The sequence below is a fragment of the Pelodiscus sinensis genome, chromosome 3 (genome assembly GCF_049634645.1).
Source record: "Pelodiscus sinensis isolate JC-2024 chromosome 3, ASM4963464v1, whole genome shotgun sequence".
Classification (NCBI taxonomy): domain Eukaryota; kingdom Metazoa; phylum Chordata; order Testudines; family Trionychidae; genus Pelodiscus; species Pelodiscus sinensis.
In genome coordinates, this window is record NC_134713.1 from 195,835,660 (window position 1) to 195,850,443 (window position 14,784).

At 50.0% G+C, this 14,784-nt stretch overlaps 1 protein-coding gene across 1 annotated transcript in view; it reads left to right on the forward strand.

Moving 5' to 3' along the window:
* Positions 1–2,741: 2,741 nt before the first annotated feature.
* XRN2 (5'-3' exoribonuclease 2) overlaps positions 2,742–14,784 on the forward strand; it is a 96,414-nt gene continuing 84,371 nt past the window's right edge. Inside the window, exon 1 of the mRNA XM_075925794.1 lies at positions 2,742–3,127. Within this exon, the coding sequence (XP_075781909.1) occupies positions 3,053–3,127 (75 nt within the window). The 5' untranslated portion in view covers positions 2,742–3,052. The remainder of the gene's footprint in view (positions 3,128–14,784) is intronic.

Sequence of the window (14,784 nt, forward strand, 5' to 3'; positions counted from 1 at the left end):
TATGCAGAGAGCAACAATCCTGACCTTAAAAAAATGCTATTGTTTTAAAGTAGTCTTCTTTCTTCTTTGTAAATTCATATATTCAAAACAAGCTTGTTCTGAAAATCATTGATTACATTTAAGAAAAGAAAGATTGTATAAAATAATAGTGATGCCTATATTAAGAATAATGCTAACGAGTCATAATCCCAATCCTAGATCCCAAGATCTGGGCACTTTTAAGTTACCATAATCAATAAAGCAATGCCTCCCCAAATGTTGGTGAACTGTAATGGCTACACTGGAAAACAGACGTGGTTGGTGAGGTACAATACAAGCTGAGTTATCCAGCACTTGAATATTCAGAGTTGGTTAACTGGCACCTGTCATAGATGGCAATACAATTACTCCTTCAGTTAACCAGAAATTTGCATTTGCAGAAGTCAAGTTTGCATTAGTAAAGTTTGTTCACACTTTGTACTTCTGCATATAATACCACTATCTGATATTATCTAACCCATCCTGGAACTATGGCCAGTGTATGGTAAAAAATTCATGAACCATAGTGTAAAGCTGAAGTAACTGGCACATTTGATTAACCGACAACCCCCAGTTTCCCATGAACTAGAGATGTTAAATATCAGTTAATTGAATAGTCAAGTAACCTCATGAATTCTTATCAGTTACTCGACTAGTCTATAGTGGAGCCGACAGCCAGTGAGGATCCGACCTGCCACTGAGAAGACCTTTGCCACTCCACGCTTCTGTCTCTAGTAGTGTTGCCAACCCACAGAAATTTCATTTATGGACAAAATGGGGAAAAAATTTATGGACATAATTTTTATACTACATTAAGACGACAAATAGCCAAACGTGAAAGTAATTGTCCTTTATACATCACAAGTACAATATGCTATTTAACTCACTTTCATTTAGTTAGTCATGGTCCTGAAAGTTTTTCACTGAGCTAAATAAACAACTAAAACGTTCAATTTCTGCTGCTCCACAGTAAAATGGCTGAAGCAGCACAGAAGAAATTTAATTGCTATAGAATCATTGGTTTTTGAAATTTTATTGCACTTTTACAAAATTTATGGATACCTACTGTTTTTTACAGACATGTCCAATTCCAGCTAATTTTTTACTGACTGTAAATTTGTGACAGTTAGCAACCCTGGTCTCTATCTCACAGGCATCAGCGCAGGGTGCCAGGAGGGAGCTGATCCATGAGGGGGCCAGTTTAAAAACCAGCCCCCCTTATGGACTGGCTGCCTGTTGCTCCGTATTGCTGCTTCTGGTACCGAAACTGAGCCAGGCTGCCTGCCTAGCTCCTAATACACTTTAAATGCAGAGCCACAGTTGGGATAGGTCCCTGACCAAGCTGGGCTGCAGGCCAGACTTATAAAAAATTTACTGGCAAAGGTGTGGGGGGAAAAATACGTGTAGTCTATCGCATTAACTGATAATCGATTACAACACTATTATACTGTTACCATGAACTCCGAGAAACAGAGCTTGTACTGTGGTATATTTTATCAGACCAACTTGTATGCCTGCAGTGCTCTTGTTCAGGTCTGAGAAAGGTGCTGAGAGCGTCTCAGATGAAAGCAAGGCGGAAAGGTAACTCACCAAGCTCCCTTCTTGTCCTGTCGTCGCGGCTGATGGGCCCCTCTCCGGCTATGTCTACACTCGCGGCTTCTTGCGCAAGAATCTATTGCCCACCCGCTCTTGCACAAGGAAATGTACAGTACGGCGCGGTGAGAGAAGGCTTCTTGCTCAAGCCCTACGCTCTTTATCAGGTGTAAGCCCGTCTGTGCAGGCGGCAGTGTGGACGCTCGGCTGGGATGTCTTGCGCAAGCGAGCGGCCGCACTGCCAGGCACGCTCTTGCGCAAAAGCACAGCGCACAGGGCCGCGCGGACGTGTTCTTGCGCAAGCGAGCGGCCGCACTGCCAGGCACGCTCGTGCGCAAAAGCACAGTGCACAGGGCTGCGCGGACATGTTCTTGCGCAAGACGCCGCCAGTGTAGACGTGGCCCACCCAGCCGACGGGCTCCCAGGTGCTGGGCAGACCCCTTGAGAGTGACGGGCTGCTGGGGGCAGCCCCATAGCCCGGGCCGGGCGCCAGGCTCGCAGGGGAGGTCAAGCAGAGCGCCCAGGCTGGCGGGGGGCAGGAGCCGGAGAGCGCTGCCTGAGGGAGCCAGGCTTGGCCTAGGCAGGGGGGTTGATTTGCGGGGCTGCAGGAGGGCGGGGGCCTGAGCCGGGGAGGGGGGGTTGCTCGTGTAACAGACGCAGGTGCGGCGGCGGGGCCTGGGGCCTGGTCCGCCCCGAGCGCGGGCCTGGGAGCAAGGCCCGGCCACTGAGCGCCGCCGCGCGCCAGCCCAGGCCTCGCGCGCCAGCAGCCACTCGCCACCCGCAGCGGTTAACGGCCCAACCGCCACTGGGGGGAGCTGCCTAGCCCCGCCCCCGCCCTCTGGGCCGGGGAGAGGCAACTTGGCCTCGACCTCGGCGCCTGCGCAGCCCACCCCACCTCTCCCCTCCCGAGCTGCGCGCGCGCGCCCCCGCCCCCTGGCTTCAGGCAGCAGCGCTCGAGCCCACCTGAGGGTATCGCCAGAGCTGCGGCTTCAGCAGAGGTCACTGGGCATGCGCGCTCTTTGCGGGCATGCGCGGTAGCGCCCCCCTGTCAGGCCGTCTCCAACAGGCTGAGCCGAGGGGGAGCGGCCGCCGGAGCCGGGTGTGGAAAGGGGGAAGGCCAGTCTCGGGGTGCGGGCGGGCTATTTAAGAGCCGGGCGAGCTTCTCTCCTTCCCGTCCCGGCAGGGAACGAGGCGAAGGCTGGCCCCGCCCCCGCAGCGTGTCTGAGGGCCGGCAGGGAGCGAGCTCGCCCTGCGCAGGCCCAGATATGGCCACCCGGAGTCACGTGACTTACCCCGTTCCCCCACCGCTTCTTTCCCCTCGGCTCCCCCCGCGCTTCCTTTCCCAGCGTTCCGCGCGCCGCCCTCTGCCCCCGGAAGTCCGGTTCCGCCGCTGCCTGGGTTCCAACTGCGCGGGGCCGCTTCTGCATCCCCACGCGGGGCCATGGGAGTCCCGGCCTTCTTCCGCTGGCTCAGCCGCAAGTACCCCTCCATCATCGTGCACAGCGTGGAGGAGAAGGTGAGGCCCGCCCCGCCCGCCCCGGGGACCAGGTCCCCTCCCCCGCGTCTTCCCCCCCCCCGGCCTGGGGACCAGCCCCCCCCATTCTACTCCCCCTTCCCATTGTCCCGGGCCAGCGGCCCCCCTCCCTCGCGGGGCCTCCCTCCCCCTTCTGCTCCCAGCCTGGCACCGCGTCTAGCAACGGCGGAGCGGGCCGCATCCGAAACACGCGCGGGGGGGGAATCAGCTCCCCGCTCCCCCCCCCAAACTCCTCCAGTTTTGTTTCTCCCTCCTCCCCGCTGCTGGGCTGGGGATCGGCTCCTGTCTCGCTGCCGCCTCCCCTCCCGTCCTGACTCTACTCGACCACTTTGCTCCCTGCATTGCGGGGCGCAGGCTCCGTGGAACACAAAGTCCCGGTTCCCGTTTGTTCCACTTAGGCTGGGTAACTACACACGGGGCTTCATGTAACCGGGCAGACTCCTTGGTAGAGCAGGGAGCCCCCTCTTCCCCCGGGTTTGGAGCTCTGGCCTCATCTTTAGCTGTACCTGGGATGAGCCTGCTGAGGGAGGGAATACAGCTAGTAGCCACCCTGTGAGCCTCAGCAACCGCAGAGCTGGGGCTCCTTTGACTTTTTTGCAGTGTGTTTGTGTGTGTGATGGATGTGGCCCCACTCAGGGTGGTCTTCCACTCACTTTGCTAGGCACAGTACAGGCATTCAACAAAGACACGTCTTCTCACTTGTGAACAAACCCAAAGCACTAAGAAATTGTACAGATTTGTGATATTATGTGTTGTGCTAAGGTGTACGATTAGTTACATTTTGATATTATGGCGAATTGATTTATATCTAGCAAATGTGGCTGTGCCTTATTTATGCTGTGACTCTGTGCAAGTAATCACAGTGAAGAAGCTGAATAGTGTTGTCATCCAACTGCCAGCACCTGCCTCTTTTAGTCTTTAAATTGAAGCTCAAAGCTTTCTTGTCACGTGGCTGCTGCTGTTTTCAGAACATTTGGAAACTGTGCCTTTTACGTACTGTTTCTCATCATATTTTCTGCAAAACTCAAGAGAACTGAACTTTTTTGCTCCTAATCTAAAGTTAGTATCAAGTAACTGTTGGCATTCCTTTTCCTGCACCCTCCCAGGATTGCTCATTTTGTGTAGCACAGAAGCTAGCACTTCCTATTTGTTATAAACACTTTGTCTGTTTATGCCATTGCCTTTTATTGGCACTCTCATTAATGACAACTCAACATTAGCTACCAGGAAATCATTATTGCTTAATGACTGCCTGGGTGATGTGATAGCTGAAACTGAATCTGGAGGTCTTTAGCAGTCTGGTCATTAATGGCCATGAAATGCCTGACCTGAAGGTCACTGTTGCTGCTATTCAACTTAGGAAAAATGTGAAAAATAAATACTGTTGAAAAGTTGAATGGCCTAATGCTATGGAGAGAGTGTTTTGTTTACAGTGCTGATTTCTTCTGGGCTGTTAGGCTGAACAGTAACCAATGGAAATAGTCCATACGATTTATGATAGCAAACGGCAGAGATCACAAAGGTTCTATCTTAGTGTGTTTAAATCCTATAACTACGAACACTTCTCAGCTGCAGAGTTTTAGGTTTTAAAGTAACAAACTTAAATGTACTTTTACAGTATTGGTCATACACAAATATTAGTGCTTGTCAGAATGGTTTGCAAGTAAACTTGTGTAGATAGTTTAAGGATGGAAAATGGTATAATGGGAAAGTTTGTTTGGGGAAGAGTGGTCAGAGATGTATTTTGGTCACTTAATCTTTTCTCCTGTATAATCCTGAAATCACTTAATCATGTTTACATTCTCTATTTCCTTGATTTTTATTTTTTATTTTATTTTTTATTGAGAGGTGTAATTATACTCTAACTAGAGATGTGGACAAGTAACTGGTTATCTAGTCAACATCATCCTTACTGGGTGATGCTTACTGGATAACAGTTATCTGGCTCCCCGGGAGCAGCCCCTCACCTGTGGCATACTGCTCTAGCCACACAGGGCTGGTGCTGGGAGCTAGGGCTGGCGCTGGGAGCCGGCCCTGGCAGCCAGCCTGCATAGGGCTAGGAGTAGGAGACCCACGGGCTTGAGGGATGCTCCAGCTGGCCTGGAGCGGTGCTTCCACCGAGGATCCCGTTAGTTAAACATTTGGTCGGTTAACTGACTATTTAAGTGGTATTTTACATGCCTAACTCCCATCTCTTGTTCATTCTGCTATTTAATTGTTAGTTAGGAATTTGTAAGTGATTACAAATCACTATTTTAATGGAGGAGGTGCTGGGGTCTGGGAAGGAGGTTGGGTGCAGAAGGGAGCTCGGGTAGAGGATTGAGGTGCAGGATGTAAGAGTAGTCGATTACCTCATAAGCCTAGGTTTATTGGGTAGTTGAGTTGACTACTTGCTTTTCCCCCCATCCTTGCTGCCTCTGTATCCAAGGCAGCAAGGGGGGGCGGAACAGGAGCCAGTGCTGGGGGAAGCCGACTTAAAAGCAGGTGCTTCCTTGCACCATCTCCGATGCTGCCTGTTAGAGGCAGCAGTGGGGAGGGTGTAGGGGAGGCTGCCAGGGAGCAGCCGGTAACTGCAGTGGGCCCAGGCTCGCCATGGGCAGAGGCTACTCTGGTAGCTACTCTGGTAGCAGCCTCTGTTCATGGGGATCCCAGTGGGGAGCTGGGGCCCCCCATGGACGGGGCTGCTGGACCCGATATGAGCCGGGACTGAGCAATCCCAGCTCAGTCCTGGTTTGCACGGGGTCTGGGAGATTATCCCCACTTTGGCTCTGCAGTTTAAATGTAGTTGTGACCAGGGGCAGGGGTGCAGAGGTTTTGGGTTGTAACTTAGGACAGGGAGTTGTGGGGGGAAAGGAGGGAGCGGGGTGCCAAGTGCAAGCTCTGGCTGGGAAATGCTTACCATAATCTGCTCCCCTCCTGCAATGCAGCAAGACCCTCATGCAGACTCCCTACCTGCTGTGCCCCCACACGCCACTCAAAATGGCAACTGCTGGGGCCACATGCACATCTGTGTTGTGCGCCCAGGGGGCTTTGCACATGCATTATTATCGTGCCCCCTCTGTCTTTTCTCCAGATTAAACAAACCCATCTTTTCCTGTCTTTCCTCGGGGTCATGTTTTTGAGACCGTCAGTGATTTTTTGTTGTTGCTCTTCTCTGGGTTTTCTCCAGTTTGGCTAGATCAGGGGTCGGCATCCTTTTTAACCCTCCTACCCTGGACCATGCCACCCTCCTGGGAGGGAGATGAGGCTTTCTCCACCGTGTGCCCCGTGGACCACCTGGGTCAATGCAAATCTTTCTGCTGACTACCAGTTGCTAATGGAAACTCACTGTTAATTACATAATTATGCCCAAGCCATTTTGCTAATGCTGCAGCTGGGGAAAATGGTTTAATTTCAATTATTAAACAGATTAAGCGTTTTAGCTTTCTCATGTTTGTTTATCAAACTTCGTTTTAAATTAAAATATTCTTTTCAACACAACAGGTTTCAATGTTTTCTCTATTTATGGCGGGGTAGGGAACCTGTTTTGGGCCACAGAAAAATCGGTTGGGGACCACACAAGTGAGAAGCGAAAAAACTCCTCCCCAAACTCCCAACCTTCACTGATGTGGCTCCCAACTGAGACACCTCACTCCTCTGGCAGTCCAGCCCCCACGGGGTGAGGGGAAGGGACTGGAAGGACTGAGATTCAGGGCTTCCCATAGGCCAGATTTATTTTCCTGGGGTTCCAGAGTTAGTGAATTTTGTGGCCCCCCCTTAGGCTCTGGGGTGGGGACAAAAATGAGTGGTTCAGTGTGTGGGACAGGGCTGCCAGCGAGTGGGATAGGGATGTAGGGTGTGGTGATGAGGGCAGGATCTGGAAGGGAATTGGGAGCAGGAGAGAGTGTGGGACGGAAGGGGGTTGGGGGAGTAAACCAGGGAATGTAGAAGGGTGAGAATACAGCCAAATAGTTAGTTGGGGAGGGAGGCAAAGAAGTGGGGAGTAAAGGAAAGTGCAGCTTCTGCAATGTAAAATAGTAATCCCCCCTCCTCACATCTTCCCTCTGCTCCAGACTCGCTCCCCTCAGCCCCATTATATCCCTCCAGCCTAATCCCCTCAGCCCCATTATATCCCTCCAGCCTAATCCCCTGTATTGCCTATGTCCCTCAGTGCAACCCCTGCTCCCTTCCATCCTGCCCCCACAGCCTGATCCCCTGCATTGCTCCATGCTCCCTCAGTCCAACCCCTGCTCCCTTGCATCCTGCCCCCCACAGCCTGATCCCCTGCATTGCTCCATGCTCCCTCAGTCCAACCCCTGTCCCCTCCTATCTTGCCTGTGCAGCCTCCTTCACTCCCCATCCTGCTCCCAAATCACTGTGCCCCCAGTGCACTCACCAGCAGTGCTGAGGCGGGGTGGGGGGTGGCAGAATCTCTTCCCTGCCCAGATCAGCCCTTTGCCTGCAGGCTGTGGCTCTGGAGCTGGGACAGGCAGAGCCTGGGGCTGCCCAGGGTTGGCTCCAGCCCAGCCAGGCACAGAGGGGTGCTGGGGAAGGGTCTCCCGGTGTACCACATGTGCCAGCTGCCCAGCCCCGGCTCTGCGGAGCAGGCCCAGCCCTACCCCCTCCCGAAGCAAGAAGCCCGTAGCCAGGAGGCAGGGGTTAACCACTTAGCTCCTGGGAGCTGCATGCCCAGGATCGGCAGGGGCAGCCCCAGGAATGTGTGCGTATCTCCCCACGCACATCCCCAGCAGGAAGCCTGAGCTAGCGCTCCAGCCTGTAGCTGTGAGGCTGGGGCCACAGCCTGAGGTCCTGGCTGTGCTGGGGGGAGGGGTGGGGCTGAGCTCCAGCCCATGTGCCACGGGAAGTCGGCGTGCGTGCGTGCCGGGGGTTGCTGACCCCAGTCTAGATGTTTCCTGAACTGCGATGCCCAGAATTGGGCGCAGTACTGCAGTGGCAGTCGAATTGGCACGGATAATAACAGAAGAACGACTTCTTGTGTCCTGCTTACAATACTCCTGCTAATAAATCCCAGATGATGATGATTTGCAATACTGTTACTCCGGTTGTCTCCTTTAGCTTATGAGCAGCTGTGACTCCCAGTCCTTTTCTGCAGGACTCCTTCTGAGGCAGTCATCTCCCCACGACAGACAGGTATAATAGGTGGGGGAAGGCACTGCCTTCCCAAACCGCCAAGCTGGCCCACCCTTTCTCTGCCCCCAGAACGCCTGCGGTAGCATATTGGGGGAAAGGGGAAGGAGTGTTGCTGCCCCCCGAGCATCTGCCCTCCCTATGTTCCGGGGCCAGGGAGACTGGAGCCACCTGTCCTCCCCATGGTGCTGGGGTGGGAAGGTGGCTTGGCTCCCTTCTGGGCAAGGCCTGTGCAGAAGGGGTGGGGTTGAGGGCTTGCCCTGTCTTCACACACCGCACATGCATTTCCCATTTTCTGTTTGTGCAAGTGATTGGTCTAAGTGGAGTGCTTTGCCTTTGTTCTTACTGAATTTCATTCTGTTTGCTTCAGACCATTTCTGCAGTGTGTCCAGATCCTTTTAAATGTTATACCTCTTATGGACTCAAAGTAAATTTGCCATAAACTAAGGATTAGATCCCATTGTTCTTACATAAAATGAATAAATCCTGTTTTCCATTGGACATTACATAAGGTAAATTTATTGTATACATTTGAGTTGAATCTTATGGAAGCGTCTCTCTTTTTGAAATGTTAACAAGTAGATCCTTCCTTTTCCTCTTTAAGAAGACAGAGGAAAAACTGCTAATCTTAAATCAAGCAGGAAGACTAAGAGGAAGAGCTTGAAGATACTAGAAAATCCTGGGGAAAATATTAATCAAATCCACATAACCTAATAAAACGGTAGCTACAATAACATAACTGGAGATCTATTTTAATTGTTTCAAAAGAGGTTCTATGAACAGTTTAGTTCAGCCAACAGCTTGCAAGCCGCATGCGGCTCTTGCCCCCCAAAATTGTGGCTTACGATGCCGCTCCTGTCCCCGCAGCCCCAAATGGCCCCTGTCGACTCCCCCGGCTTCCCTGTGCTTACTGGGTTGGAGCTGTGGGGTTTTAAAAATGGTGCCCAAAATGGCGGCTGTCTTAAAGGGGCAGCCTCCTTTTAATTAAAAAAAAATTTTTTATGTTTTTGCTCGACAATTCTGTTGTGGGGGCCTTTTTTTCCCCTTGACAATTCTGGTGCAGCTCTTCACATTTTTTCCACCGCTGTTTTGGCACGCTCTGTTAGATGGGTTGGCCACCTCTGGTTTAGTTATATCATGAGACAACATTCACCGATGCTTCAATCCATTGCAAGACTATTTTTCATTGACAATTTGACAGCATATTGGTTATGTGACCATTTAAGGGCAAAGTTATAAACCAATCTGCTTTAGAAAATCTTCAAAAAGAGCCTGAATATAAGCAAAATACAGTATTAAAGGTGAAGCAAAATATCAGCTGAGGGCAATTTTATGTTCCATACCATGTAGTTTGTAAGCCTTTTGCGCATGAATCAGTTAGCTGTAGTGAGAGGTCTGACTGAAAGAGCAAATAGAATTGAAGAGGACAACTATCTTGTCCCATTATTCATTCTGAGTATATACTGGTTTAAGTGAAATTCCCAATTGACTAGAAAAATGGTGCTGTAAATCTTTGTTCAAAGTTAACCACAGTTGTTTTATGCTAATAGACCTTGTCAAAACTATCCAATGGTTTTTGTTTAATTCTCTGTCACATAATCTTATTTTGTGATTAGTCAAATAATCTGAGATGTACCTTGACTGATCTGGGTGCATAATAGAAGGGAGCATCAGAGAAAGAAAACTTAGTTTAAAAAAGGCTGAAATTTTATTAATTTGATTATTTTTGTAAACATTGATTCTTGCTTCAAGGGAAAATACTGGCACAATTCCTTGTTTTCATGAATATGGATTATCTGTAAGAGATGTGAAGCAAGATTTTTTTTTTTTTTTTTTGGTATTTAAAATTGGAGTACAAGTTCTTCGGGACTTGGATCATGATGGGTGGTAATTTCTGGTTTCAGTTCACTTTTTGAATTGAACTGCCCATAAAATTGTCCTCAGCTGATACTTTGCTTCACCTTCAGTACTGTATTTTGCTTATATTAAGGCTCTTACTGAAGATTTTCTAAAGCAGGTTGGTTTATAATGTTATCCTTAAATGCTCAAATGACCAATATTCCAATGTGAAGTCTTATCCAGAAACATCTACATTTGGGAAATTGATGATTTCATTTAAGTGTAGTCAGTACCTAAAATTAACCTCAAATTTTGTAAAGGTTTTTTCAGAGTAGGGATGTGCTAGTGTAAATGGGTTAACTGATGAGCCAGTATCAGAGGCAGTAGTGCAAGGTAACAGGCGGGGACTGGTATGCACAAGGAGCTGGCTTTTAAACCAGCCTGCACTTTGGAGTACAAAGTGTTTGCTTTTGCATGGCATGTACTTAATATGTATCCATATCTGCAAAAATGCCTGTGGATGCATATATCCGTGGATTTGCAGGGCTTGTATATCAGGCACTACCACAATCTAAATAAAGATAGATTCAGTTTGATTATTGAACTTTTAATTTGGCCCCCTTGTACTTGTGCATTATGAGTATCTAATTACATGATCACATCAACTGCCCACTCCCCTTCTCCCCTCAACAGAACCTCTGCCTTGTTGAGTATGCAAGATAGATGGTGCTGAGGGAATTAATGAGCTATCCAATACATTTGTCCTATGCCTGCCTGCTTTGCTGCATTATTTAGTTCCCACTACATTAAATATAGAATTGTTAATTTCCTGAAGGCTTGTTTTGTGGTGTGTGTTGCCATAATACCAGAGTCTCAGAAAGAGCTGCCCGATTGTCTTTGGAATGCCTTTGTGAGGTGCAGAGATGGTTGCACAGGAAAATTAAGGTTAGAACTTACAAAAGTCTCCGATAATTTTTGGGGTCTTCAGAGATCAGGCCCTTGGGGGAAGCCTCCTTCTAAGTTTTAAGACCTGATAGTGAACCATGGAGGTATTAAAGTTTCAGAGGAGTAGCCGAGTTGATCTGTAGGGGGTATATCCACACTACAGCGTTATTTCAAAATATCTTATTTCGAACTAGCTTATTTCAAAATAACGCGTCTAGACACAAAATGCATTTTAAAATAGTGTTTTGCTCTTTCAAAATAGCGCGTCCACGCTTGTAGGATGCTGAATCGCATTTAAGGCCAGCCGGAACCTGTTCTGGCAGGGTATCTGGTCAGGAATTACTTGTGTGGCTGCCTGAGGCTATCTGAGACCTGTGCTTAAAGGGACACCTCCCCCCCCCCCCCCCCGCCCCTCCCCAAGACAGCCGGTTCTAAGGTTTCCCTGCTTGTTTGCCTACTTCGCTGAGGGACAGCAAAGCATTTTTTTCTCTATATGCTCTGGTTGCCCTCACTCAGGACACCACAGCATGCTGCAGCATGGAGCCAGAGCCGGAACCGACCTTGGGCACTCTGGTGCTTCTCCTGGACATGTTGCTGTGTGCCTTGGCAGCATGTTCTGCAGGCTGTAACAGTCTCCCTGGTCTGCCCCACTGGGGGCTTGTTTCTCCTTCCTCCCTCACGTCCTTCCACTTATCCCTCCCTAACCCTCTTCCTGCTGTACAATAAAAGACACATGTTCATTACAACAAAGCCTCATTATTGAACAAACCTGAGGGTGGGGGGAGGGGGGGATGAAACCTAGGTGAGACTGGGGAAAGAAGGTGGGAGATGGGAGGGGGAAACCGGGGAGGAGGGAGCTGGAAGAGGGAGGGAGAAGCTCAGGGTTGGGGGTCTCGTCAGCCCAACTGTCTCCCAGCACCACGGGTGCGGGGCCCCGGCATCCCTGGAGGTGTGGGGAGGAAGAAGCAGGATGGGGAGAAGGACTGAGAGTAGGAGCAGTAGCTGGGGAGGCAGCAGGAGGCAGCAAGCTCTGCCCCAGGGTCGATGACCACCTGGGGGGCACTGACCATCCTGCCCCCAGAATGCAGTCCACGGCATCAAAATAGGGGCAGGGTTCTGGAGCTGCCCCCTGTGGCCCTGGCATACGCTTGCTGCAGCTCCTTTATTTTCATGCGAACCTGCTCCTGGGTACGCATGTGGCCTTCGGTGGCCAGGCTGTTAGCCTGTAGACGGTTGCGTTCCTCCACTTAGTATGGAGATTATGGACGTTGGAGGCATCCCCCCAAACCTGAATTAGGTCCCTGATCTCTGCACTGGACCAGACAGGTGCCTGCCTTTTCCAGCTCCTGGCAGGCTCCTGGGAGCTGGCAGACTGGTCCTGGGGAACGGTGGAGGGCTGGCTGCCAGTGGCTGGCTGGCTCATGCTGGGGCCACTGGGTCAGGTACAGCAACTGCTGGCTCCGGTCTGGCAGGCTTGGAGCTGGCACAGGCACTGTGGCCAGAGTCTACTCCTTTAAGGGCTCCGGGGAGGGGGAAAGGGAGAGGAGTTTTCTTGGTTGTGCCCAGAGTGGCCACCAGGGCACCCTGGAAAGGGCTGGAGGCCCCCTGTTTCGTAATAAGCATCTACACAACGCTTATTTTGAAATTGAATTGATGCTATTCCTTGTGGAATGAGGTTTACCAATTTCAAAATAAGATCTCTGCTATTTCAATTTAATTTCCAAATAGCACAGCGTGGAGGTGGCCCCATCCAGATATGGACGTGATTTGCTCCAGAAAGTCATCACCAAACAGGCGCTTCTCAGTCCGCCTGGGAATCGGTGACACCTGACGTAGATTCTTAGGAACGGGGCTCAGTGCTGGATCGGACCGGCTGGTCCCGGGGGGAATCGGTGACCCCAGACGCAGATGCTCAGGGGCAGGGCTTGGTGCCGGATCAGATCGATTGGTCCCCGGGGCAATTGGTGACACTGGGCGCAGATGCTTGGAACTGAGACTTGGAGCCAGATCTGACCGGCTGGTCCCAGTGGGAATCGGTGACACCTGACACAGATAAAAAACAACAACAAATAGTCTTGCAGCACCTTACAGAATAAAAAAAAATGTAGATGTTATCATGAGCTTTCGTGGGTACAACCTACTTTGTCAGATGACTGGAGTATTAAAAGTCCAGATGCAAGAATAAATAAAGGAAAAGGGCAAAAAAGGAGAAAAAAGACAGAGAATAGATTGATCAAGTAATTATAAGAGGCTGATCAGAACAATTAGCACCTCCGTTGGTTGGTTGGTATGGACACTCTAATTGACAATTTCTTTCCCTTTTTTTCTTTTTCCTCCTCTTCACTTCCCCCCATATCCTCTCTGTGCTATTTTTTTGAAAACTGTACCCTTTACACTTCATTCATCTGAAGAAGTGGGTTGTGTCCATGAATGTTCATGATACTGTCTACATGTTTTGTTAGTCTCTAAGATGCTGCAAGACGGTTCGTTGTTTTTTAAGTTTTCACAGAAGTACTAGATCTTTTAAAAAAATGATAATAAAGAGGCAGGCCCAAAGTACATGTGATTGAGTCTTAGGCCAACTGAACAGCAGGCCTCTAGAAAGTTTAGCCAGAGACAGTAGTTTAAGGGCCTGCTGGCTATAACAATGGGTTAAAACCTGTTCCTGCATTGAGACAGCAGAATAACCATCTCCAGAAGTTTGAAAATACAGGGGTTTGCAGCTAGTAATCTGTTTGATGTCCAATATACAGTAAACTTCCGATAATACGGCATCTTTAGGACCCAGGGGGTGCCAGATTATCAGATATGCTGGACTATCAGGAAGGGGGGCTATGAGGGATCTGGGGTGGGGTGGGAGGGATGCCACCCCAGACCCCTCATAGCCCCCCCTTCCAATAGTCTGGCTCTGCCCCGGGCTTCTCGGAATCAGCCGCTAGTCACTTTCCGCAGCGGCTGAATAGGGGCACCTGGGGCAGAGCAGCAGGAGTGCTGCCGGGTTGGTCCCGCAGCCCCGAGGGGCAGCGCTAAGAACCCCAGCTGCTCTGCCCCCGGCTTCCCCGATTCAGCTGCCGGGCGCAGAGCAGCTCCAATTGTTCGGCTGCTCCGAGCACTTCCAGGTTCCTGATGGTGCCGGACCATCAGAAGTGCCAGAGCATCGGATGCCGGACTAATGGAGTTTTACTGTAATCTGTTCATCCACTTGTTTTGGGTCTGCTTATTGGCTAAGTGTTGTACTTTAAAGAATTACACAGGATCTTCTTCAGGGGAATACAGTAAAACACCACATTTATTGGTAATACATCTATACTATAGTCATGTACTCACACACACGCTCCGTCTTGTCGTTGCTTAGTTACCAATTTGTTGCTCCCCTTAACTCACTGACCAGGTGAGTTAGATGGAGGAGGGAAAGTGAGGAGCCGGGCTTCTGTCCGTCTGGACCAATGCGCGGATGTTGACAAATGAGACTCCGGGTCCCATGCACGACACACCCTATTTATAAGAGCTTCCCTCTCATGTAAGTCTGCGTGCTTTCATTGTGTCTGGGTATGTCTAAACTATGCTCTGTTTTCAAAAGAGAATATGCACATTCTGTGGGAATTTGCATATCATCTTCTGATCTCACTTTTGAAAGTGGAGCTTTCGAAAGTGCAAGTAGTCTGGATGCGTCTTTTTGGGAGGAAAAACCCTTTTTCGAAAAAACCGTGTAAGCCTAATTTTTTAAG